Source organism: Rhinoraja longicauda, chromosome 16 (genome assembly GCF_053455715.1).
Source record: "Rhinoraja longicauda isolate Sanriku21f chromosome 16, sRhiLon1.1, whole genome shotgun sequence".
Taxonomy (NCBI): Eukaryota; Metazoa; Chordata; class Chondrichthyes; order Rajiformes; family Arhynchobatidae; genus Rhinoraja; species Rhinoraja longicauda.
This window is the reverse complement of record NC_135968.1, coordinates 43,659,930-43,683,602: the sequence shown is the minus strand read 5'-3', so window position 1 is coordinate 43,683,602 and position 23,673 is coordinate 43,659,930. Positions and strand designations below refer to the sequence as shown.

The window sequence follows — 23,673 nt, the reverse complement described above, 5'->3', positions numbered from 1 at the left end:
CCCAAAGTTCATCACTTACCACTTGCTCGGGTTAAACTCCATCTGCTATTTCTCTACCCATTTCTGCAGCTAATCTACATTCCTTTATATCCTCTAACTGCCTTCCTCGTTGTCTGCAACTCCACCAATTTCAGTGTTGTCAGCAAACTTTCTCCCAACCCACCCACATTTACATCAAGGTCATTTATATACATCACAAACAGCAGAGGTCGCAGCACAGATCCCTGTGAAACTCCACTGGTCTCAGACCTTCCACCACAACCTTCTGGACAAACCTACCATGAAGGACCTTATCAAAAGCCTTGCTGAAATCCATGTACACAACATCCATCACCTTACCTTCCTCAGTCTCCTTTGTTATCTCCTCAAGAAACTCAATCAAGTTTAGTAAGACCCAAAGGATGTGGTGGGATTTTGAGCAAATTGTAGTTTTGGAGTACAGGGGACAGAGATTTGAGATGATAAAGGCAAATTCATGAAGGTTTCCATAGTGGAATGCTAGGGATATAGTGGCCTCCATAATGTTTGGGACAAAGACCCATCATTTATTTATTTGCCTCTGTACTCCACAATTTGAGATTTGTAATAGAAAAAAAATTACATGTGGTTAAAGTGCACATTATCAGATTTTAAAAAAAGGGTATTTTTATACATTTTGGTTTCACCATGCAGAAATCACAGCAGTGTTTATACATAGTGCCCCCCCCCATTTCAGGGCACCATAATGTTTGGGACACAGCAATGTCATGGAAATGAAAGTAGTCATGTTTAGTATTTTGTTGCATATCCTTTGCATGCAATGACTCCCTGGTCTGCGATTCATAAACATCACCAATTGCTGGGTGTCTTCTCTGGTGATGCTCTGCCAGGCCTGTATTGCAGCCATCTTTAGCTTATGCTTGTTTTGGGGGCAATTCCCCTTCAGTTTTCTCTTCAGCATATAAAAGGCATGCTCAATTGGGTTCAGATCAGGCGATTGACTTGGCCACTCAAAAATTGACCATTTGTTAGCATTGAAAAACTCCTTTGTTGCTTTAGCAGTATGTTTGGGATCATTGTCTTGCTGTAGAATGAACCACCGGCCAATGAGTTTTGAGGCATTTGTTTGAACTTGAGCAGATTTGATGTGTCTATACACTCAGAATTCATTATGCTACTACCATCAGCAGTTGTATCATCAATGAAGATATGTGAGCCAGTACCTTCAGCAGCCATACATGCCCAGGCCATAACACCCCCACCACCATGTTTCACAGATGAGGTGGTATGCTTTGGATCTTGGGCAGTTCCTCCTCTCCTCCATACTTTGCTCTTGCCATCACTCTGATTTAAGTTAATCTTCGTCTCATCTGTCCACAAGATCTTTTTCCAGAACTGTGGTTGCTCTTTTAAGTCCTTCTTGGCAAACTGTAACCTGGCCATCCTATTTTTACGGCTAATCAGTGGTTTGCATCTTGCAGTGTAGCCTCTATATTTCTGTTCATGAAGTCTTCTGCGGACAGTGGTCATTGACAAATCCACACCTGACTACTGAAGTGTGTTTCTGATCTGTCGGACAGGTGTTTGGGGATTTTTCTTTATTATAGAGAGAATTCTTCTGTCATCACCTGGGGAGGTCTTCCTTGGCCTGCCAGTCCCTTTGCGATTAGTAAGCTCACCAGTGCTCTCTTTCTTCTTAATGATGTTCCAAACAGTTGATTTTGGTACGCCTAAGGTTTGGCTGATGTCTCCAACAGTTTTATTCTTGTTTCTCAGTCTCATTGTGGCTTCTTTGACTTTCATTGGCACAACCTTGGTCCTCATGTTGATAAACAGCAATAAAAGTTTCCAAAGGTGATGGAAAGACTGGATGAAAGACTAGGTGCTGAGCTCTCTTACACCTGCATTAAGGAGGCAATTAAGCACACCTGAGCAATTACAAACACCTGTGAAGCCATGTGTCCCAAACATTATGGTGCCCTGAAATGGGGGGACTATGTATAAACACAGCTGTAATTTCTACATGGTGAAAAAAAAGGTATAAAAATACCCTTTAATAAAATCTGACATTGTGCACTTTAACCACATGTGAATTTTTTTCTATTACAAATCTCAAATTGTGGAGCACGGTAGTATTTTGCTGTGAATTTTAGCAACTGTACTGATATAGTTGGATACAAGATCTGACACTCAGCTCTGAGTCAGAGATATCACTATCACAATCTTATTTCATCTGAGGATCATTTGTGATGGGAATGGAAATCATGAAATAAAGACAAAGAGGTGAACTGCACATAATCTTATAATGAGTGGAATGTTATCTGTAGGAAGGATTTCATGGTTCGTTGGTCGAGAGCGGGCAAGCATTACACTTGCAGAAACAAATCTAAGAACAAGTGTCATGAAACACTCAGTTGCGGTGGGCTGAATGGAAATCAAAGTTGTGTAGATTTGACCAACAAATCTAAATATCCTTTCTTTTGTTCCTGTAGTTTATGAAAAGGATAAGATGCATTGGCTTATGGAAGGTTTTACCTGTTCCAAACTTGAATGAGAACTGGGGCTGGGAGGATGCGCTGGGTAAAATCGTGCCGGGATGTCAGTGTGTCTGGGAGGAATTTCTGGAATATCTAAAGCAATCATAATTAGAAAGTAATTAGAAAGTAAAGCAATCATAATTAGAAAGTAATGGGATTATTTCCCATAATCAGTAATCATAATCAATGTTACCCAATTATCATCTCTATTGTACCGATGTGCCATTTTCTGGTAAAATCCTATTTTGCAAAACTGGGCTTGGATTCATTCCAGATGAGACATTCCCAGCCTTCTTCTTTCATTTAACAGAATCATTTAGTCATTTTTTGTAAATTATTTTTACATCCTCCCTAGCCTTCCAAAGCTACATTTCGCATAATTGACCATGATGTCCAACCGCAGGTGAACCAGTGTTTTTTAAAAGAGATTCCTTGCTTTTGTTCTTCTGTGCCCTCATGAAGTCTATAATTTTCTACCTTGGCAATATCAAAGCCTTATCTTCCTGTGGCCCCAAAAAACAGCTGTTTACGTCTATTTTCCAGGCTGATAAAGGCCATTTTTGATTCATGGGCTTTCATTTTTGATAATAAGCATATTTCCTGCACTTCATATCATATCATATCATATATATACAGCCGGAAACAGGCCTTTTCGGCCCACCAAGTCCGTGCCGCCCAGTGATCCCTGTACATTAACACTATCCTACACCCACTAGGGACAATTTTTACATTTACCCAGCCAATTAACCTACATACCTGTACGTCTTTGGAGTGTGGGAGGAAACCGAAGATCTCGGAGAAAACCCACGCAGGTCACGGGGAGAACGTACAAACTCCTTACAGTGCAGTACCCGTAGTCAGGATCGAACCAAAAATGATCTGCAAGTCCTGGAACGACGTCAATTGTGTTCCTCCAATCATCTCCACTACCTTATCAACAATAGACAATAGGTGCAGGAGGAGGCCATTCGGCCCTTCGAGCCAGCACCGCCATTCAATGTGATCATGGCTGATCATTCTCAATCAGTACCCCGTTCCTGCCTTCTCCCCATACCCCCTGACTCCTCTATCCTTAAGAGCTCAATCTAGCTCTCTCTTGAATGCACTCAGAGAATTAATAATAATAATAATAATAATAATACATTACATTTATATAGCGCTTTTCATATACTCAAAGACGCTTTACAGGGATTTAGAGAACATAGGGAAGTGAATAAATAGATAAATAAGTAAACGAACAGAGAAAGGAGACAGAGGGTGGGGTGACCTTCAGTGGTTGAAGGCAGTACTGAATAGGTGAGACTTCAGTGATGTTTTGAATGTGGTGAGTGTGGAGGAGTCTCTGACGGTTTGAGGTAGTGAGTTCCATAGGGTGGGAGCAGCGATGGAGAAAGCCCTGTCCCCCCAGGATCTGAGTTTGGTCCGGATGTGGGGGGATAGGAGATTGGCAGCAGCAGAGCGGAGGGTGCAGGTGGGAGTGTGCCTGTGGAGGAGGTCGGTCAGGTAGGATGGGGCCAGGTTATGGAGGGCTTTGTAGGTCATGAGGAGGATTTTGTACTGGATTCTCTGGGGGATGGGGAGCCAGTGGAGTTTGTAAAGGACGGGGGTGATATGGTCACGGATCGGGGTGTGGGTGAGTAGACGGGCAGCGGAGTTTTGAATGTATTGAAGTTTACTGATGATTTTTGAGGGTGCGCCATAGAGGAGGCTGTTGCAGTAGTCCAGACGGGAGGTGATGAAGGCGTGGCCTCCACTGCCTTCTGAGGTAGAGAATTCCACAGATTCACAACTCTCTGACTGAAAAAGTTTTTTCTCATCTCAGTTCTAAATGGCCTACCCCTTATTCTTAAACTGTGGCCCCTTGTTCTGGACTCCCCCAACATTGGGAACATGTTTCCTGCCTCTAACGTGTCCAACCCCTTAATAATCTTATACTTTTCGATAAGATCCCCTCTCATCCTTCTAAATTCCAGTGTATACAAACTTAGTCGCTCCAGTCTTTCAACATATGACAGTCCCGCCATTCCGGGAATTAACCTAGTAAACCTACACTGCACGCATTCAATAGCAAGAATATCCTTCCTCAAATTTGGAGACCAAAACTGCACACAGTACTCCAGGTGCGGTCTCACTAGGGCCCTGTACAACTGCAGAAGGACCTCTTTGCTCCTAAACTCAACTCCTCTTGTTATGAAGGCCAACATTCCATTGGCTTTCTTCACTGCCTGCTGTACAAGTGTACAAATGTAAATCTAGTTGGTTAGGCATGATTTGCTTTCCTGTATTAAACCATGTTTGCCCAAATAACATTTGGTTGCCCAAATAACATTTGGTTCCAGACTACTGTTCCAGATTCCAGCGGTTTCCTGACCATGGAAAGAAGACTGACCAGCCTAAGATGCTGGGTTCATACTTGCATCCTTTTATAAACAGCCATCTAACATTTGGAATTCTTCAAACCATCCCCAGTACCCAAGCAGTAAGCAGTATAGGAAGATTGAGAGTGTAACTTCCCTCAACGGTAGCGCAGCGGTAGAGTTGCTGCTTTACAGCGAATGCAGCGCCTGAGACTCAGGTTCGATCCTGACTATGGGTGCTGCACTGTAAGGAGTTTGTACGTTCTCCCCGTGACCTGCGTGGGTTTTCTCCGAGATCTTCGGTTTCCTCCCACACTCCAAAGACGTACAGGTTTGTAGGTTAATTGGCTGGGTAAATGTAAAAATTGTCCCTAGTGGGTGTAGGATAGTGTTAATGTGCGGGGATAGCTGGGCGGCACGGACTTGGTGGGCCGAAAAGGCCTGTTTCCGGCTGTATATATATGATATGATATGATATGAATCTAGGGTGTATTGTATTGACAATGGATTACTTATTTACTTTATGTACAACCAGTATTTATAGTATCTTGTACGTACAATTTTTAGTCTATCGAGTACCTTAACCTCCTCTTTACCTGTGACTTCCATAACAAATAATTTTTAGATGAAATGAGACATTAAGTACTCATGTAATATCTCTGTATCTGTCTAAATACCTCCTTTATTTGGTCCTAAATGGCTCTTTCCCTGTGCTCACTACACATTTTTGATCTTTATGCCAATGGAAGACTTCTGGATTCCCTCATGTTATTTCTATGTCCATTCTCCTCTACTTTTTTGTTTTGTTTTACTCACCTTTGATCTCTCTCTACTTGGTCTGGTTGTCACTTGTATCATTAACACATTATTAATATTGCTTAATTTGTTCATCATCCAGGAAGCTATGACCTTGGTTGGTCTATCATTCCCTCTAGTAGGAATGTAACTGGTCGGGGGTGAACTGGTTCCACCTGTCTCTGAACTCCTTGCCTCCACAGGTGCTGTGTGAACTACGAAGTTCTCGCAGCAGTTTGTTGGTGACATTTTGCAAGCAGCGCAGCAGCAAAGAATCAAATATAGCAGCTCTGAACTTTGGATGTAAGAAACTGGACAAATCAGTGCTGAAACTGGCCATTTAAATGGACGAGTACTATTGGGATGTCCTGAATACAAAGGACCTGCTGATAGTAAGGGAGTTCCCTGTGGGAAGATAATCATGGAGGACCACTACTGTAGTCTGTCCAGTCCCACGGAACACCAGGGAATGCGTCTGGAAATGTTGGGCTTGCTAGTAAGACTGAAGCACCTGGACTACAACTCCCTCTCCCTACCAATCTGCTGGCCAATGTAAAGTCCCTAGAGAATAAAGTTGAGGACTTATGGGCAAGGTTGCTTTATCAAAGGGAGATGAGTGAATGGCCTGTGATCTGATTCACAGAGACATGGCTCTAGGGTCGCCAACTGTCTCACTCCCAAATAAGGGACGAAAGGTGATGTCACCGCTCGCGACCCACGTGACCTCACCCAGCCGGCGGCCACGTGCTCCCGCTCCACCAAAGGCGGCCGCCCGGGCCGGGATGCCGGTTGCTACACAACTTCCGTTAGGCGAACGCACTCGGCACCGCTCCCCGAACACACTCCATTAGCGTACACTGTCCGGGCCTACAGCGGCCCCCGGGCCTACAGTGTCCGGGCCTACAGTGGCCCCTGGGCCTACAGTGTCCGGGCCTACAGTGGGCCCTGGGCCTACAGTGTCCAGGCCTACAGTGTCCAGGCCTACAGTGTCCGGGCCTACAGTGGCCCCTGGGCCTACAGTGTCCGGGCCTACAGCGGCCCCCGGGCCTACAGCGGCCCCCGGGCCTACAGTGTCCGGGCCTACAGCGCCCCATGGGCCTAATACGGGATAAACCAATTTAGCCCAAAATACGGGATGTCCCGGCTAATACGGGACAGTTGGCAACCCTACATGGCTCACCCCCAGCTCCCTGGACTCGGCCCCCCAGCCTGAAGGTTTCTCCATCCATTGCATGGACTGAACACAGGCATCGGGGAAAGGGAGAGGCGGTGACACCTGCCTCCTGGTCGAGTCTTCATGTTGCTCAGATGCAGCGGTCCTGATCTCTGCCATTTCAACATGTGGTGGCGAAGTATGGCCGCTTCTTCACCACCATCATCATAACCGCGGTCTACGTCCCTCCCCAGGCAGATGTTCATCTAGCACTGGAGGAGCTCCACGCCGTGGTCAACCAACGCTGTGGACACCTTTCCCATCATAGTGAGGTTCTTCAACAAAGCCAGCCTGAAGAAATGGCTCCCCAACTACCAGCAGCACCTGTCCTGCAGCACTAGAGGATCAAGCACCCTCGACCATTGCTCTGCCACCATCAGAGATGCCCATCGCTCCGTCCCTCGCCCACACTTTGGCTGTGCTCCCTCTCTCTGTGTAAAGGCAGCGACTGAAGAGTGCAATCCCAGCGGTGAGGCCTGCACTGAGCTGGTCAGGGCAGGCAGAGGAATGACTCAGCGACTGTCAAGTCAGTAGACTGGGCGATGTGCATGGACTCAGCAACTGACCTAAATGAATACGCCACAGTTGCCACCGACTTCATAAAGAAACGTTTGTTCCCACGAAAACCATCCGAGTATTCCCCAGCCAGAAGTCTTGGATGAACCAGGAGGTCCGCAACCTTCTGAGGTCCATGTCTCGGCCATTCAAGTCTGGCAAGACAGATCCACTCAAGAAGTCCACATTTGACCTCGATGAGGCCATCAAAAAGATTAAAGGAGACGATCGCTCTCAACGGGAGGATGATACGGATGTTTGGCAACTGTGGCAGGGCTTGCATACCAATGCTTTCTACAAGGAAACCAGGGGCAGCTCAAGCCACAGCGAGGCTTCACACCAGGCGTGCTCAATGCTTTGATAGGGAGAACACTGATATGCCTGCTCACACCAACATGGATGGATTACAGGTGATGATGAGTCAGAGTATAGCCGGGGGGATATCAATCCACTGACTGATTGTCCTGGGGCCAGCACACTGATGCAATCATGAAGAAAGATGATCAATACTTCCTTAGAAGATTGAGGAGATTCAGTACGTCAAAGAGGATTCCCTTGAACGTCTACAGGTGTATAGTAGAGAGCACATTGACTGGTTGCATCACGGCCTGGTTCGGCAACTTGACCACCCAGGAACAAAGAAGATTGCAAGAAGTGGTGACACTGCCCAGTGCATCATGGGTACTGATCTCCCCACTATCAAAGAGATCTTCAGGCGTTGCTGCCTCAAAATGGCAGCCAGCATTATCAGACCACACCACCCTGGCCGCGATCTCACTTCACTCCTGCCATCGGGAAGACGTTATAGGAGCCTGAAAACTGTGGTCCAGGAGCCTGAACTGTCTTCCAGGTTCAGCAGCAGCTTCTTCCCAACAACCATCCAGCTATTGGACACGACAACCTCCAACTTAGCTCTGAACTACAGGGACTTGCGGGACATTGTTTTTACTGTTTTTATCATTGCACTTTTATAGTTTGTTTTTTATATATCAAACACCTTTTTTGTTGTTTATTGTAGTATTTACAGAGTCTGCTCCGTGGACTGTCACCTTGTCGTGGTGGAGAAGCTTGTGTGGTCCTGAGATCCTGAGAGCGATGCCGTCTGGAGCTACGCTCCTGGTAGGGTCACCCATGGCGGTAAGGTCGAGGGGGAGGTCCCTGACAAAGAGCAATCCAACCAAGACCTCAACGGTGGAACAGGCGGAGGATGATGGCTGACTTTAGTGGAGCGTCACAACGGCTGGGAAGGCGGATGGATGAAGGCTGCAGCAGAAAAGGGTCCCCGGTCGTCTTGGACTCCACGCCACTGGATCCTGACCCAGATCTGTCAAGGGCCATCTGTGCACCAGTCTCCCCACGTTAAACAAAGTCACGCACGGGCGTCCTCACAAGAGAGGACAGTCATACTCGCTTCGAGTGACCGCCGATGATGATGATTTACAGAGTACTATGGTTACATATATGTTCTGTTGCTGCAACTAAGAATTTCAGTGCTTCGTTTTGGGACATTTCATAATAAAACACTCTTGACTCTCTCTTTACTCTCGACTCTCTTTTCTCCCTTAGTTTACAACATCTGCAACCAAATGTCTCTTTAGGGGGAACCGTGCCTCTTTCAGAAACGTTTTGCTCCAGAAAGTTCTGGGAAGTTCAAAGTTTCTTGCCCATCACAGCCCCAGCCTGTGTTAAGGTAGCTGAAATTCCCCTTTAGTACAGTTTATGCAACTCAGATACAGAAAAATTACAGGGTTGGTCCCAATCCAATCCAATCCTCGAGCAGGTCACAGCTCTAAGAATACACATTCAGGCAATACTTAAATAAGCAGTGGGAATTTAGGCCTCCATTCACTTTCAGCCAGTGAGATTCAGACCCACTAACACACAGTTAAAAACATCGTTCCCAATCTCACCTCTAATCCTTCCGCTTATAACATATGACTTTGGTTTCCGACGCCTCAATTAAGGAAAGCAGACTTTCTATTTATTCTATTTTAGCTCGTCATAATTTTACACACACCACTTAAGTCTCCCCTCAGTTTCCTCTGTACCAAGAAAGAAATCCATGAACTGAAATCAAAATCATTGCCAAAGGTAGACACAAAAGCTGGAGTAACTGGACCCGAAACGTCACCCATCCCTTCTCTCCCGAGATGCTGCCTGTCCCGCTGAGTTACTCCAGCATTTTGTGTCTACCTTCGAGTTAAACCAGCATCAGCAGTTTTTTTTCCTACTCATTGCCTTCATCAGTTCTCCTCCTTACCTTCAGATTCAATTAAGCCAATTGGCCATACCCTTCCATTCTGAAGAAGGGTCTGGACCCGAAACGTCACCCATTCCTTCTCTCCAGAGAAGCTGCCTGCCCTGCTGAGTTACTCCAGTTTTTTGCGTCTCCCTTCCCTTAACCTTGACTATCTTTGATTATTCTGCCTTTCCATATGCAGGTTGACCTCACATTCGATTCAAGAATTTGTCCACCTCTAAAGTTATACAAACTGGTTTGTACTTGCTTGATTTATTTCTGTCTCTCTTTTTAAACAAAGAATTGCCTGCATTGTATATTCAATAGTTCTGCACCATTCCTATAGGCATGGGAAACTCCAAAATGACACTGTGAACCTCTGTAATTTCCTCCTATGATTTTTTTAGTGGCTTGGGTCATGTTTCATCTGTGTCTGGTGATTTTTCCACTTTGATAATTTCTATACCACTTGTTACTTCCTCTGTTACTAATGTTATCCCATTCAATACTTCACACCGGTTCTCTTTATCTACCATCGGGCATCAATCCTATCTTCAGTAAAAGCAGCTACAAAATATTAACTCACATCCTCTGCCTCCACACACAGGTCACACAGGCTCGAAGGGCCGAATGGCCTACTCCTGCACCTATTGTCTATTGTCTTGTCACCACCTCACTCCTGAACACGGCCTTCTTTTTCGTTAAGTGTCCTCTTGCTGTCTTGGATTATCATTTGGGGATTTTATTTTACTTTATCTTCTGGTATTTTGTTCATGTTGCCTCTTTAATTTGCTAACTTTTCTTTTAATTTCATTTCTTTGCTTCCTCTTTTCAGTTTCCACCCACACTCTGAATATGTACAGGTCTGTAGGTTAATGGGCTTCGATAAATTGTACATTGTCCCTAGTGTACTGGGGTCGATTGCTGGTCGACGTGGTCTCAGTGGGCTGAAGGGCCTGTTTCTGCGCCGTCTCTAAAGTCTAAAACAATTTCAAGGGCAGGTATTTCTCCTTTCCCCAATCAGATAGTTCTTGGTACTTTGGCTCCCTCTATTGACCAATGAGTCCGCAGTTGCACTCCAAACCTGAACTATTTCTCTGTGAATATAAATATTGATTTTTCTAACTTCAAGTAACCCCTGCATTCCCCCCTCTCTCCAACCCTTCCCCACCCAAGTCGTATCAGGTGTCAAGTCATCTTGTTGAATCTCATTGTAACTTGTTCTCACCTAACAAATATCTAACAATGGTCTGTTTCCTTCATCATCCTCACTTTTTTGCATATCTTTCATTCATTTGTTCTATATCTCTCCTCAACACCATCTATATCTCTCATTTCCCTTTCCCCCGACTCTCCATCTGAAGAAGGGTCTCGACCTGAAACGGCACCTATTCCTCTTCTCCAGAGATGCTGTCTGATCTGCTGAGTTACTCCAGCTTTTGGTGTCATCTTCTATTTCCCTAATATTTCAGTACATGGTCCACTATTTTCTTTCGAAAATAAAATTAAGAACTTGTGGCTTTCACTTATTTCTAACTTTTCAGATTTCAGATGCCAAATAATATCATAAATGATCTGTCAGCTGGAAAGCAAATCAAGTAAAGGCTGGAAAATGTCCAGTAATAGAGATAAAATCAGAAAGATTATGTCAAATACAAATCAGTGTTTAGTATCTGCACTCAGCACGATTCTCAGTTACTTGCTCATTAATGTCGATGTCACTTGCAATGCTAGAATGCATGGCCCATTCCTGAATGCCATTGCGAGGATGTTGCTCAGTCATTGACTAAAACCACGGTGGTCCGTGAGATGAATATGGTACAATAATGGTGTTTGAATGGAGTTCCAGTCCTTGACCCATTAACAATGAATGTTTCCAAGGTAGATTGGTGTACGATCGACGGTGCACTTACAGGTATGGATTGGCCCCATTAGCCAGTTGTGTGGTCAGATAGTTTCATTCACAGGTAATGGGAGATGCAGTTGGAAATCTTGTCTGCAGTTGTGGAGTATTTGCAGATGGCATCATTTGCTGGTGGTGGAGGGATTGAATGCTTAAGAGGGTGGATTGTCTGTCAATAATCGTAGATAGTACTGAGCTTCTTGGGTGCTATTGGAGCTGTTCTCATCCTGGCTAGTGATAGATTCCCTCATGTAGTCCTGAGTCATACCTTGCAAAGAAATTCTTCTGCATTTTCAGGTGGATGCAAGTACGGTCACATCAGTTTGGCTGCAAGCAAGGCTAATTCTGGAGCGGTTTGTAAACCGTGTGGAAACCTCTTTGATGGGGACCTTTGAAGGAGGCTGAGATGGATCAATCATTTGACATATCTGCCTGAAGATATGCTGCAAACTGTTCAATCTTTCCCTTTGCTCCAATAAATTGGGTTCTTCCATCATTGATGATAATAATGTTATGGAAATATTACCTCCTTTTGTTTATTTGCTTGATCGGAAGATCGGTTGATGTTGAATGGATGGAAAACGATGAACCATTTACCATTATCAATCTGTTCATAGTTTTTGTTTTCATTTATAAAATTTAATCCACATATTTGGTTCCTGTTAGGCTTCCCAATTAGTGTTCATTTTAGTTTAGTTTAGTTTAGAGATACAGTATGGAAACAGGCCCTTCGGCCCACCGGGTCGGCACCGACCAGCGATCCGCGCATATAAACACTACCCTGCACACACTAGGAACAATTTTACATTCTACACCAAACCAATTAACCTACAAACCTGTACGTCTTCGGCGTGTGGGAGGAAACCGAAAATCTCGGAGAAAACCCTCGCAGGTCACGGGGAGAACGTACAAACTCCGTACAGAAAAGCACCGGTAGTCAGGATCGAACCCGGGTCTCTGGCGCTGTAAGGCAGTAACTCTACCGCTGTACCACCCTGCCACCCACTAGAATAGTTAATATTGAACTATTTTCCATTAAAATGATCATCAATTTCACAGAGAAACCTCCTCCCCTCATATTTTAAGTGTATGTTTGTGTTTAACTAGTCGAGTGAAGGTTTACTTGAAAACTTACTTGGATGGTTTTTAGGCGGTAATCTCAATACCGGTGGTCTGAAAACAGAAGCTGAAAATTAGTGCCAATGATCTTTTCAATAGCAGTGAAGAATATAACAAACAAAATCCATTTCTTATTTCCCCTAAGTTTAAGAAAAAAAGATCTTTGACGAGTAGTAAATAAGTGGAGTAATACTTGGAACCAATGCGTGGAGCTGGCAAAGCAGGAACTTCAACTGTTGGATTGGTGGGTCGAGGTTTATCGGGAACCTTGGGCCTTTCACCTGAAGGAAATCATCACAGATTGAAATATTGTCACATGTGAGAATAAAGTATTCATTCATTCATTCATTCATTCATTCATTCATTCATTCATCCATGATTAGAGCCAAAATACACCTCAATGAAAGTGGGAATAGATTATCTGAAAAACTATGGCCAAATAATAAACATCATCAGGAAATTAGCTGCTTAAAGATTTAAAACACGCAAACTTAATTATCCTATTTCAACAGGGCTTAATTTTTTTCTTGGATGAAACACACTACCAAATTTGTGCACAATATTCTGGGTGTGACCACACCATCAACCTGTACAATTGTAACAATACTTCCCTATTTCTAATCTCTAATTCCTCTGTAATTATGGCCAGTGTGCAATTTGCCTATTTAACCACTTGCTCCACCTACAAGCTAACGTTCCAGTGATTAGTGCATAAACAATTCTAGATCCTAAATTCTCGAGGACACAGGTTTAAAATGAGAGGAGAAAGATTTAATAGGAACCTGAGGAGTAGGGTTGCCAACTGTCCCGTATTAGACAGGACATCCCCTATATTGGGCTAAATTGGTTTGTCCCGTACGGGATCGTGCTTGGGTCCGGGGAACGCTGTATGCCCGGACACTGTAGGCCCAGACACTGTAGGCCCGGACAGTGTAGGCCCGGGGGCCGCTGTAGGCCCTGACAGTGTAGGCCCGGTGGCCCGGGCGCTGCCTAACGGAGGTTGCGTAGGAACCCGCCTCCCGGCCCGGGAGGCCACCATTGGTGGAGTGGGAGCACGTGGCCGCTGGCTGGGGTGAGGTCACGTGGGGCCAGGGGCGGTGACGTCACTCTTTGTCCCTTATTTGGGAGTGAGAAAGTTGGCAACTCTACTGAGGAGTGACCTTTTCACACAAAGGGTGGTGAGTGTATGGAACGAGCTGTCGCGGGAAGTAGTTGAGGCAGGTACTATTGCAACGTTAAAGAAACATTTAGACAGACACATAAATAGGGTAGGATTGGAGGGATATGGGCCAAATGCAGACAGGTGGGACAATGTAGATGGGACATGTTGATCAGTGTGGGCATGTAGGGCTGAAGGGCCTGTTTCCACACTGTATGACTCTATCCCTAAGTATTTTGCTTATCTGCAATCTTTCTGCATTCAGCTAATAATTTGCCTTTACATTCTACTTACCAAAGTCACACTTTTCCACATTAAACTTAATCAGCCAAATTCTTACCTCCTCACTCAACTTATCAATATACTGTTGTAGAGAATTTTATTTGTGAAAATATGAAAAGATTCCAACGAAAGGCATTTAGGTGGGAGTAACTGTTGATTTAGAATGGTGTTGGCAGAATATTTTCTTTGTGTGGTAACACTGTGTGTGTGTGTGATTATTCCTTTGAATATTTGAGCACTGGTTTTATTTTTTGGGGGGGAATATCTAATCTCAGAACACAATTTCATATTTAACGAGCAACATTTCAAGCAGTTGAATAAAGTGAAAATCTTTAAAAGTCTCGGATTACCAGATGCACTAGGAAGTTGTGTTAAAATAGTTAAAATCATTCTTACCGTCAATGTGAGGCTGCTCCCTTGTTCTCTGCATCAGATTGAAAAAAGATGAATGTAAAAATCAAAAACAGATGGAGCCAGATGGAAAGGGAGTGAAATGTTCAAATTACAGAAATAAATGATAGGTTGTGAATCATGATGAAATAATTATAATGGATGCTACTGCCTGGTAATATGTAGAGTGTGATTGGAATCCTACAGAGAGCAGTGCTGAATTAGCATCTCTCTTTTTGGTGACCCTCGGACTATCCTCGATCGGACTTTGCTGGGTTCTCCTAAACGATATTCGCTTATCATGTATCTATACACCGATCAGCCAAAACACTATGACCACTGGCAGGCGAAGTGAATAACATTGATTATCTTGTTACAATGGCACCTGTCAAGGGGTGGGATATATTAGGCAGCAAGTGAACAGTCAGTTCTTGAAGTTGATGTGTTGGATGCAGCGGAAATGGGCAGGAGTAAAGACCTGGGTGACTTTGAGAAGGGCCAAATTGTTATGGCCAGATGACTGGGTCAGAGGATCTCTGAAACGGCAAGGCTTGTGGGGTGCTCCCGGTCAGCAGTGGTGAGTACCTACCGACAGTGGTCCGAGGAGGGACAAACCACAAACCGGCGACCGGGTATTGGGCGCCCAAGGCTCATCGATGCGCGAGGGCAACGAAGGCTATCCCGTCTGGTCCGAACCGACAGAAGGTCTACTGTGGCACAAGTCACAGAAGATTTTAATAGTGGGCATTGGAGGAATGTGTCACAATACACAGTGCATCGCAGTATAAGAAAATAACTGCAGATGCTGGTACAAATCGATTTATTCACAAAATGCTGGAGTAACTCAGCAGGTCAGGCAGCATCTCGGGAGAGAAGGAATGGGTGACGTTTCGGGTCGAGACCCTTCTTCAGACCGTTCATTAGGCAGGTGCATATTAGGCAGGTGGTCATAATGTTTTGGCTCATCAGGACATAATGTTTTGGCTGATTGATGTATATTGTAAATGGCTTGATTGTAATCATGTATTGTCTTTCTGATGTCTGGATAGCACGCAACAAAAGCTTTTCACTGTACCTCGGTACATTTGACAATAAACTAAACTGAACTAAAACTGAAACTACATGCTCCCTACAGCAGGAGCCTAAACCTTGAGGCATTCCTAACAACGTTGACAATTGGTAGAGTCCTGTCCCAGCTTTGCTGTCTTTCAAAAGTGCGGGGTGTCAAATATCTCTGAATGTCTCATGTGCTCAGAAACATACAAAAACTTGACAATGAACTAAATTCAGAGAGTGCATTGAAGATTTATGAGGATGTTGCCAGGACCTGAGGGCCTGAGCTGGAAGGAGAGATTGGGTAGGCTGGTTCTTTATTCCGTGGAGAGCAGGAGGCTGAGGGGCGAGTTGTATTGAATCATGAGGAGAATAGAGTCAAGAGTCGAGAGTGTTTTATTGTCAAGTGTCCCAGATAGAACAATGACATTCTTACTTGCTGCAGCACAACAGACCATGTAAACATAGTACACTGTAAACAATATGATAAACCAGAGAGAAAAAAAAGTTCAGTGTGTATATAAAAACATAGCACAAAAAGTAAGGAAATTTGTGTTTGGTAGATTATTTCTTTGTTGTAACAATGCTTCTTGGCAATAAATCTTATACCGTTGGAAAGCCTGTTTATTTCCCTTTTAAATGGTGCCACATTTGTAAGGAACATGCATTTGTGGGATGAGCAGCAGAGCTGAGTATGTGGGTTGCGCCCATGAAAAATCTGCCAAATCTTCTCTGCCAATGCCAAACAGCTTATTCTGCCATTGACTCTTGTTCGGTGTTGTTTGGTGGATTGGATGATTGAAGTCTGAAGAAACAAGACATATTGGCAATTTAACAATTTATTCATTTAATAAACAGGAGCCTCAGTAGCGTGTGGAAGAACCATACACAGCCACAACAGCCTGGCACCTCCTCCTCATGCTGGTCACCAGCCTGGTCACACACTGTTGTGGGATGGCATCCCATTCTTCAACCAGCATTTGTCGCAAGTCAGCCAACGTGGTTGTGTTGGTCACTCTGGCACGAACAGCACACCCAAGCTGATCCCACAAGTGTTCAATGGGGTTGAGGTCAGGACTGCTGGCAGGCTATTCCATCCTCTCCACTCCCAAATTCTGGAGGTAGTCTCTGAGAAACCCTGCTCTGTGGGGGCGAGCATTGTCATCTTGGAGGATAGAGTTTGGTCCCAGACTGTGGAGATATGGGATTGCCGCTGGTTGCAGAATCACATCTCGATATCTCTCTGCATTGAGATTGCCTCCAATGATGACAAGCCTCGTTTTTCCAGTGAGGGAGATGCTGCCCCACACCATCACACTGCCTCCACCAAAAGATATTACTCTATCGGTGCAGCAATCAGCATAGCGTTCTCCGCGTCTTCTCCACACTTTGACCCTATGATCCAACTGCCGTAGGCAGAATCTGGACTCATCGCTGAACATAACGTTCCTCCACATGTTCAGGTTCCAGTGCACGTGTTGCCGACACCAGCGCAAACAGGCCTGACGGTGAAGGGCAGTCATGGCAGGCCTCCTGGCAGCCCTATGAGACCGGAGATTGGCTGCCTGCAGTCTGTTCCGAATTGTCTGGGCAGAGAGCCGTCGGCCATATCGTCCTGCAAATCGTGATTGCAAATCTGTAGAAGACAGCCTACGGTTCCTAAGTGCTGACAGGGTGAGGAAACGGTCTTCTTCGGGTGTCATCTTCTTGGGACGCCCACTTCGCGGCCTGTCTCTGACATCCCCCGTTATATGGAACTTGGCCTTCACTTTGGAGATGGTACTAGGGCTCACTCCAAATAATGCCGCAACTTGGTTTTGCGGAACACCAGCTTGAAGTTGCCCTATCGCACGGGCCCTATCCAGATCAGTCAAACGTGGCATGCCGATTCTTGGAGCAGACACCTACTGACCACTGTAGCAGGGCCCATGCTCACAGATGCTGCCAATCAGGTGCCAATCAGGCACCTGATTGTCAGCACCTGGGGGTACCAGAAGCTCAAAACAAGAGTCAATAGCAACAGCAGAATAAGCTGTTTGGCATTGGCAGAGACGATTTGGCAAAATTTTCATGGGCGCAACCCATATACTCAGCTCTGCTGTTCATCCCACAAATGCATGTTCCTTTCAAATGTGGCACCATTTAAAAGGGAAATAAACAGGCTTTCCAACGGTATAAGATTTATTGCCAAGAAGCATTGTTACAACAAAGAAATAATCTACCAAACACAAATTTCCTTACTTTTTGTGCTATGTTTATATACACGTACTCACAAGTACACAGTGAATAGGGTGACTACGCAGAGACTTGTCACAGGGGAGGGGAACTAAGATCTGCAGGCCATAGATTTCAGGTAAGAAGGGAAAGATTTAATGGGAATGTGAGGAGCAACTTTTTCACACAGAGTGTGATAGTTAAATAGACTGAACTGTGGGATTATTTTGACTTTAATGTAGTTATAGTTCAAGACTTCAGCATTTAATGTCCAGCTGTACTAGTGACTAATGTTTTCTTACCATTTTTGGGAGTGGCCTGTTTGTTGGTTTCCTGGAAAATACAAGAGAAGGCATGAAACCAATTTCTAGATAGTTTCTACGTTGACCTTGTTTTTTAGTTTATTCATTTGTTGTTGTATTTTACACACACTATTCTGGCCACATCAGCAGGTTGACCTGATGATGTGGTTCCAACTAGGAGTGGCACTTCGTTTGCAATAGGACAATACCACTAAAGTAACAGAAGTAGAGTTTTGCCAACTGTCCCGTATTAGCCGGGACATCCCGTATTTTGGGCTAAATTTGTTTGTCCTGTACGGGACCGCCCTTGTCCTGTATTAGGCCCGGGGGCCACTGTAGGCCCGGACACTGCAGGCCCGGGGGCCACTGTCGGCCCGGCCACTGTAGGCCTGGGAGATGCTGTAGGCCCGGACACTGTAGGCCTGGGAGACGCTGTAGGCCAGGACAGTGTAGGGCCAGGCAGTATAGGCTAACGGACTGTCTTTGGCGAGGGAGGCCAAATGTGTTCGCCTAACGGAAGTTGCGTAGCAACTCGCCTCCCAGTTCGGGCGGTCGCCATTGGTGGAGCGGAAGCACGTGGCCGCTGGCTGGGTGAGATCACGTGGGGCGTGGGTGGTGACGTCACCTTGTCCCTTATTTGGGAGTTAGAAAGTTGGCAACCCTAAACAGAAGCATCACCTTGACTGCCTGCAATTCCCAGCCTTGTTTTACCTTGTGGATATGAGAGCATTAGTGCTTATGACAATGTTTTTAAATAGCATGCTGAAATCATTGGCTTTACATCTCTCTCTATAGGGGGATCTTGAAAACTGCTTTTTTTGCTTTTGCATGCTCTCTGTTAAATATAATGCTAGAGATGTCAGCTTTGCAGATGGTGAGATCGCATACCAGTTTAATAGACAGAAAACAGAATAATACAGCACACAAACAGACCCTTCCGCCCTCACCATCTGTGCCAAACATGATGCCACGCCCAACTCTTATCTGCCTGCACATTCCACCATTGCCTGCATATCCACTTGTCTCTCCAAAAGTCTCTTAAATGCACTAATGTATCTGCCTCCAAGATCACGATCCTGGCACCCACCACCATCTACGAAAAAAACCTACTGTGGAAAAAAAAAAGAGCTACTGCCTTACAGCGCCGGAGACCCGGGTTCGATCCCGACTATGGGTGCTGTCTGTGTGGAGTTTGTACGTTCTCCCCATGACCTGCGCGGGTTTTCTCTGAGATCTCGGTTCCCTCCCACACTTTAAAGACGTACTGGTTTGTAGGTCGATTGGCTTGGTATAATTGTAAATTGTCCCTGGTGTGTAGGATAATGTTAATGTGCGGGGATCGCTGGTTGTGCGGACTTGGTGGGCCGAAGGGCCTGTTCTCTAAACTAAACTAAACATCACTTTTAAACTTTCCCCCTCTCATCTTAAAAACATGTCCTCTTGTATTTGATATTTCTATCATTAAGAAAAGGTTCGGGCTGTTCATTCAGTCTATGGCTCTGATAATTGTATATACTTCTATCGGATCTCCCATCAAACACTGGCTGATCAGAGAAGACAATCCAAGTCTGTCCAACATCTCCTTGTAGCAAATACCCACTTATCCAGGTGTTATTCCGATCGACCACTTCTTCTCCATTTCCAAAGCCTCCACTTCCTTCCTGTATTGGGATGGTCAGAACTGCACACAATGTCCCAAATATGGCCAAACATGTCCTATAAAACTGCATCATGACTTCCTGACTGTAATATTCAATGCCCCAAACTAATCCAGTCTGAAGAAGGGTCTCGACCCGAAACGTCACCTATTCCTTCTCTCCCGAGATGCTGCCTGACCCGCTGAGTTACTCCAGCATTTTGTGTCGACTTTTGATCCAGTGAATATAACTACATGCTCCAGAGGCAAAGGCTGTCAAAAAATGTTGATGGGTTATCAGGAACTGTGAGCTTCCTTGAGCCTTTTCCAGTAAGGTTTACAACGCAATGGTTCAAAGCACAAAGAGTGCAGCTCTGCAGTGTTCCAGTGTGTTGCACAGTGCATGGACTACATTCTGTCATGTTTTGTATTTCAGTTCAAACACTCACCATCAGCTTCATTGGAAACAGTTGGAGATGGCTGCCTTGTTATTGCTGAGGGCCGCTACTGGTAACATTTTCTAAGGGATCAATCACTTCTCCAATTCCACACATTTATCCATCAACCAGGTGACTTCACCAACCTCACCCTTCCATCTCTTACCCATTTTTTCTGCAAAGTAAAACCAATTTGTTTTTTTTCTTTCCAAAATCTTTAGTTTAGTTTAATTTAGAGATACAGTGAGGAAACAGGCCCTTCAGCCCACCGATTTGCACGCCACCGGCGATCAACGCACATTAACACTATCCTACACACCCCAGGGACAATTTATAATTATACCAAACCAATTAACTTACAAACCTGTATGTCTTTGGAGTGTGGGAGGAAACCAAAGATCTCGGAAAAAACCCCACGCAGGTCACGGGTAGAACGTACAAACTCCACATAGACAGCACCCATAGTCAGGATCGAACCCAGGTCTCCGGCGCAATAAGGCAGTAGCTCTACCGCTGCACCACAGTGTCACCCTTCTGATGAAGGGCTTTTGACCTGGAACAACTGTTTCTCTTTCTATCAAAACTGTCTGTCCCTCTATTTTCTGTTTTGTTTCACATTCCCAGCGTTTTGCAGATTTTTATAATGTCAACAACTTTAAAAAGTGTTGCCTAATTTTATAAACACATCTTAATTTGTTAGCAGTTCTGTGTACTTCTTTGGAAATTTTAATTTTGCCTACAGTTTAGAAGTAAAAGGAATAAAGGAACAAAATTGTGGAAGTGCAGCCTCTATGGAGAGAGAAAAAATTAACCTTTCAGATTAATGACCATTCACATGAACTCTTCATATCATTTTCTGTGTCAGTTCCACATTGGAACCTTATTTACAGTAGAAGTCCTAGGACAATATACAACAAAGTTAGAAATACTAAACTTGTATGGATGCAATATGTAGGTCGAGGAAAGACACAACAAGCTGGAGTAAGTCAGCAGGTCAGGCAGCATCTCTGGAGAAAAGGAATAGGTGACGTTTCGAGTTGAGACCCTTATTCAGTCCGAAACGTCACCTATTCCTTTTCTCCAGAGATGTTGTCTGATCCACTGAGATACTCCAGCTTCTTGTGTCTATCTTTGGTTTAAACCAGTATCTTCAGTTCCTTCCTATAGAATATTTAGGTCAATGGCTAAACATCAAAATTATACCCCGAATCAGTTCAACAACTTTGTTCTTAGATCAGATTTCCAGCATACACAATGCTTTGCTTTTGTATGACTGCGGAAAGAACTATTTTATCAGGGTATTCAAACTGATACTCAAATCCTGTTTACTCACAGTCCCCTTTGTGGTGGTATTGGGATTTCTGGTAAATTGGCCATCCTGGAATCAACTGTGGGATTATCTGGGAAGTTAAAACAGGAAAAGAAAAGGAATTGTATTGCCTAAAAAGTATTATTTGCTACTAAGGTTCAAATTATTAAGTAGCTGAAAGTTTCTTAGTGTGCCTTGTGAGATAATGTTCTTTAGTTAAAAATCTATACTTTCCCCTGTACATCCTGATTCCAAAGCCATCTGCACAACTCCTGAATATTTTATTGCCTCCTCAATATTAGCCAGTGGGAATAACTCTAAATAAAATGATATTCAGCTTTTCCAAAGCGTTGTTGACTGCCTGCTTTGAATCTAACCATCAACTGGGGAAAACAGTACCATCCCACACAATGCAGCTGAAAACATTTCTTCTCCACTAATTAATCTTAACGATAGTCTTCAGGATCCAGCCTGGTTGCATGGGTTCACAATGGAAGACCGTGCCTGCGTTTTTTTAAACATTACTGCTTCTAGCCCTCCCTGCAGTAAACCATCTGCTCAAGACGAGTGAAAAGGGACAAAAAAATGACTGATTCAAGCAAAATAAAAAATGCACATTCTCGGAGTCGCCCAGCAGCACGAGAAAATAAATGTATTAATTATTAATATATTAATAATATTGGAAGCAGTATTGGAAATTTATTTGAAAGCTGAACTGGTTATCTTTTTTTTGCGGAAGTCTTAAGTTAAAGTTGACGAGCATGAACATTTCCTACTGTAACGGAGTATTTTAAAGCCTGCAACAAGATGAGTGTGTTTGAGTAAACTCCCTTCAGGTTGCCTCAGAATCTTCACCAAACCTCTCTGGGTAGTTAATACATTATTAAAGTCCAGCTAAATGAATGTTTCATTACATGTTCTGGGCTGAAGAATAAGTACATTTAATCTGATGCGAAAAATACCATAAGTACTTTTCATTATTTAATATATTGTTTAAAAAGTCATGACTACTTTACTGCTATTAACGAGTAAAATAATCTTTGAAGAATAATTCAATAATGTGTATGAACAAGAACTACGTCCTATGAGTGTAAATAAATAGTTTGGAGAAATCCAAACATTTCAGCATCCCCTTTGGCCAGAATCTCCTTTTCCTCTCACCCATTAGTTTTTAAAATGGGGTGAATGTGGTGTGGCAGACTTTCGAAATAAGTCCATGACTTCTCATTGTAGGAAAACATGAAATAAAAGAATAGATGGGTTAATTCATCTATTTTATAATCATCTTTGCATTGCACTTCATTCAGCATGTCACTACAATACATTAAAATGTCATAAACTGCCCTATGCATTTTATCATATAAATTCATATGTATTTTAAGTTGGTTTCTTTCTCTGCCAGTTCAGAGTCAGTGCATCTTTCTTATACGCTGTTTCTAACAAGGTATCTCTTACTGGATATCACCATGATACTTCATAAATGAAGCTTCATTTTAAGCAACCTGCACATACAGATAAGCTCAGCATGGTTTTTCAGACCATTGGAGGATTAGCACCTTATATTTCACTTGGGTAGTTTACACCCCAACGGCATGAACATTGACTTCTCTAACTTCAGATAGTCCCTGCTTTCCCTCTCTATCCCCTCCCCATCCCCGTTCTCCCACTAGTCTTCCTGTCTCCGACTACATTCAATCTTTATCCCGCTCCCTCCCCTGACGTCAGTCTGAAGAACTGTCTCGACCCGAAACGTCACCCATTCCTTCTCTCTCGAGATGCTGCCTGTCCCGCTGAGTTACTCCAGCATTTTGTGTCTACCTTCAATTTTAACCAGCATCTGCAGTTTTTTTTCCTATAGTTTTTCAGATGTTCATTACAGAAATAAAAAAGATTTAAAGAAAAACAGGCTAAGGTGTGTAAATTGACTATGGTTAGTAAATTACCAAAAAAATGATTACTAACCTGGCTCACGGTCACAAACTTCATATTCATCTTCGTTTTCATCCTCCTGTTAAAATATTAGATGGCCACTTTTATTTTCGTCAAGATATTTTAATGTAAATACAATCATTTTGCTGGTTTTAAAATGTTGCTAATTGTTTCCACATAGATCAAATAAAAAATGGAATATTTACTTTCTTCATCAATATTTGCAGGTAATGAGAATAATGCAAATCATTTCAGAAGGCAACAT

The 23,673-nt window shown here is 43.8% G+C and overlaps 1 protein-coding gene across 5 annotated transcripts in view; it reads right to left on the bottom strand.

The window, feature by feature from the left end:
* blnk (B cell linker) overlaps positions 1-23,673 on the bottom strand; it is a 220,857-nt gene that overhangs the window by 5,606 nt on the left and 191,578 nt on the right. For all 5 annotated transcript variants that reach the window (XM_078412878.1, XM_078412882.1, XM_078412880.1 and 2 more), the window contains 7 exons: positions 23,442-23,487; positions 21,504-21,570; positions 18,098-18,128; positions 14,535-14,562; positions 12,891-12,978; positions 12,714-12,751; positions 2,515-2,609 (listed from right to left, as the gene is read on the bottom strand). In XM_078412878.1, coding sequence (XP_078269004.1) covers positions 2,515-2,609; positions 12,714-12,751; positions 12,891-12,978; positions 14,535-14,562; positions 18,098-18,128; positions 21,504-21,570; positions 23,442-23,487 — 393 coding nt within the window. The remainder of the gene's footprint in view (positions 1-2,514; positions 2,610-12,713; positions 12,752-12,890; positions 12,979-14,534; positions 14,563-18,097; positions 18,129-21,503; positions 21,571-23,441; positions 23,488-23,673) is intronic.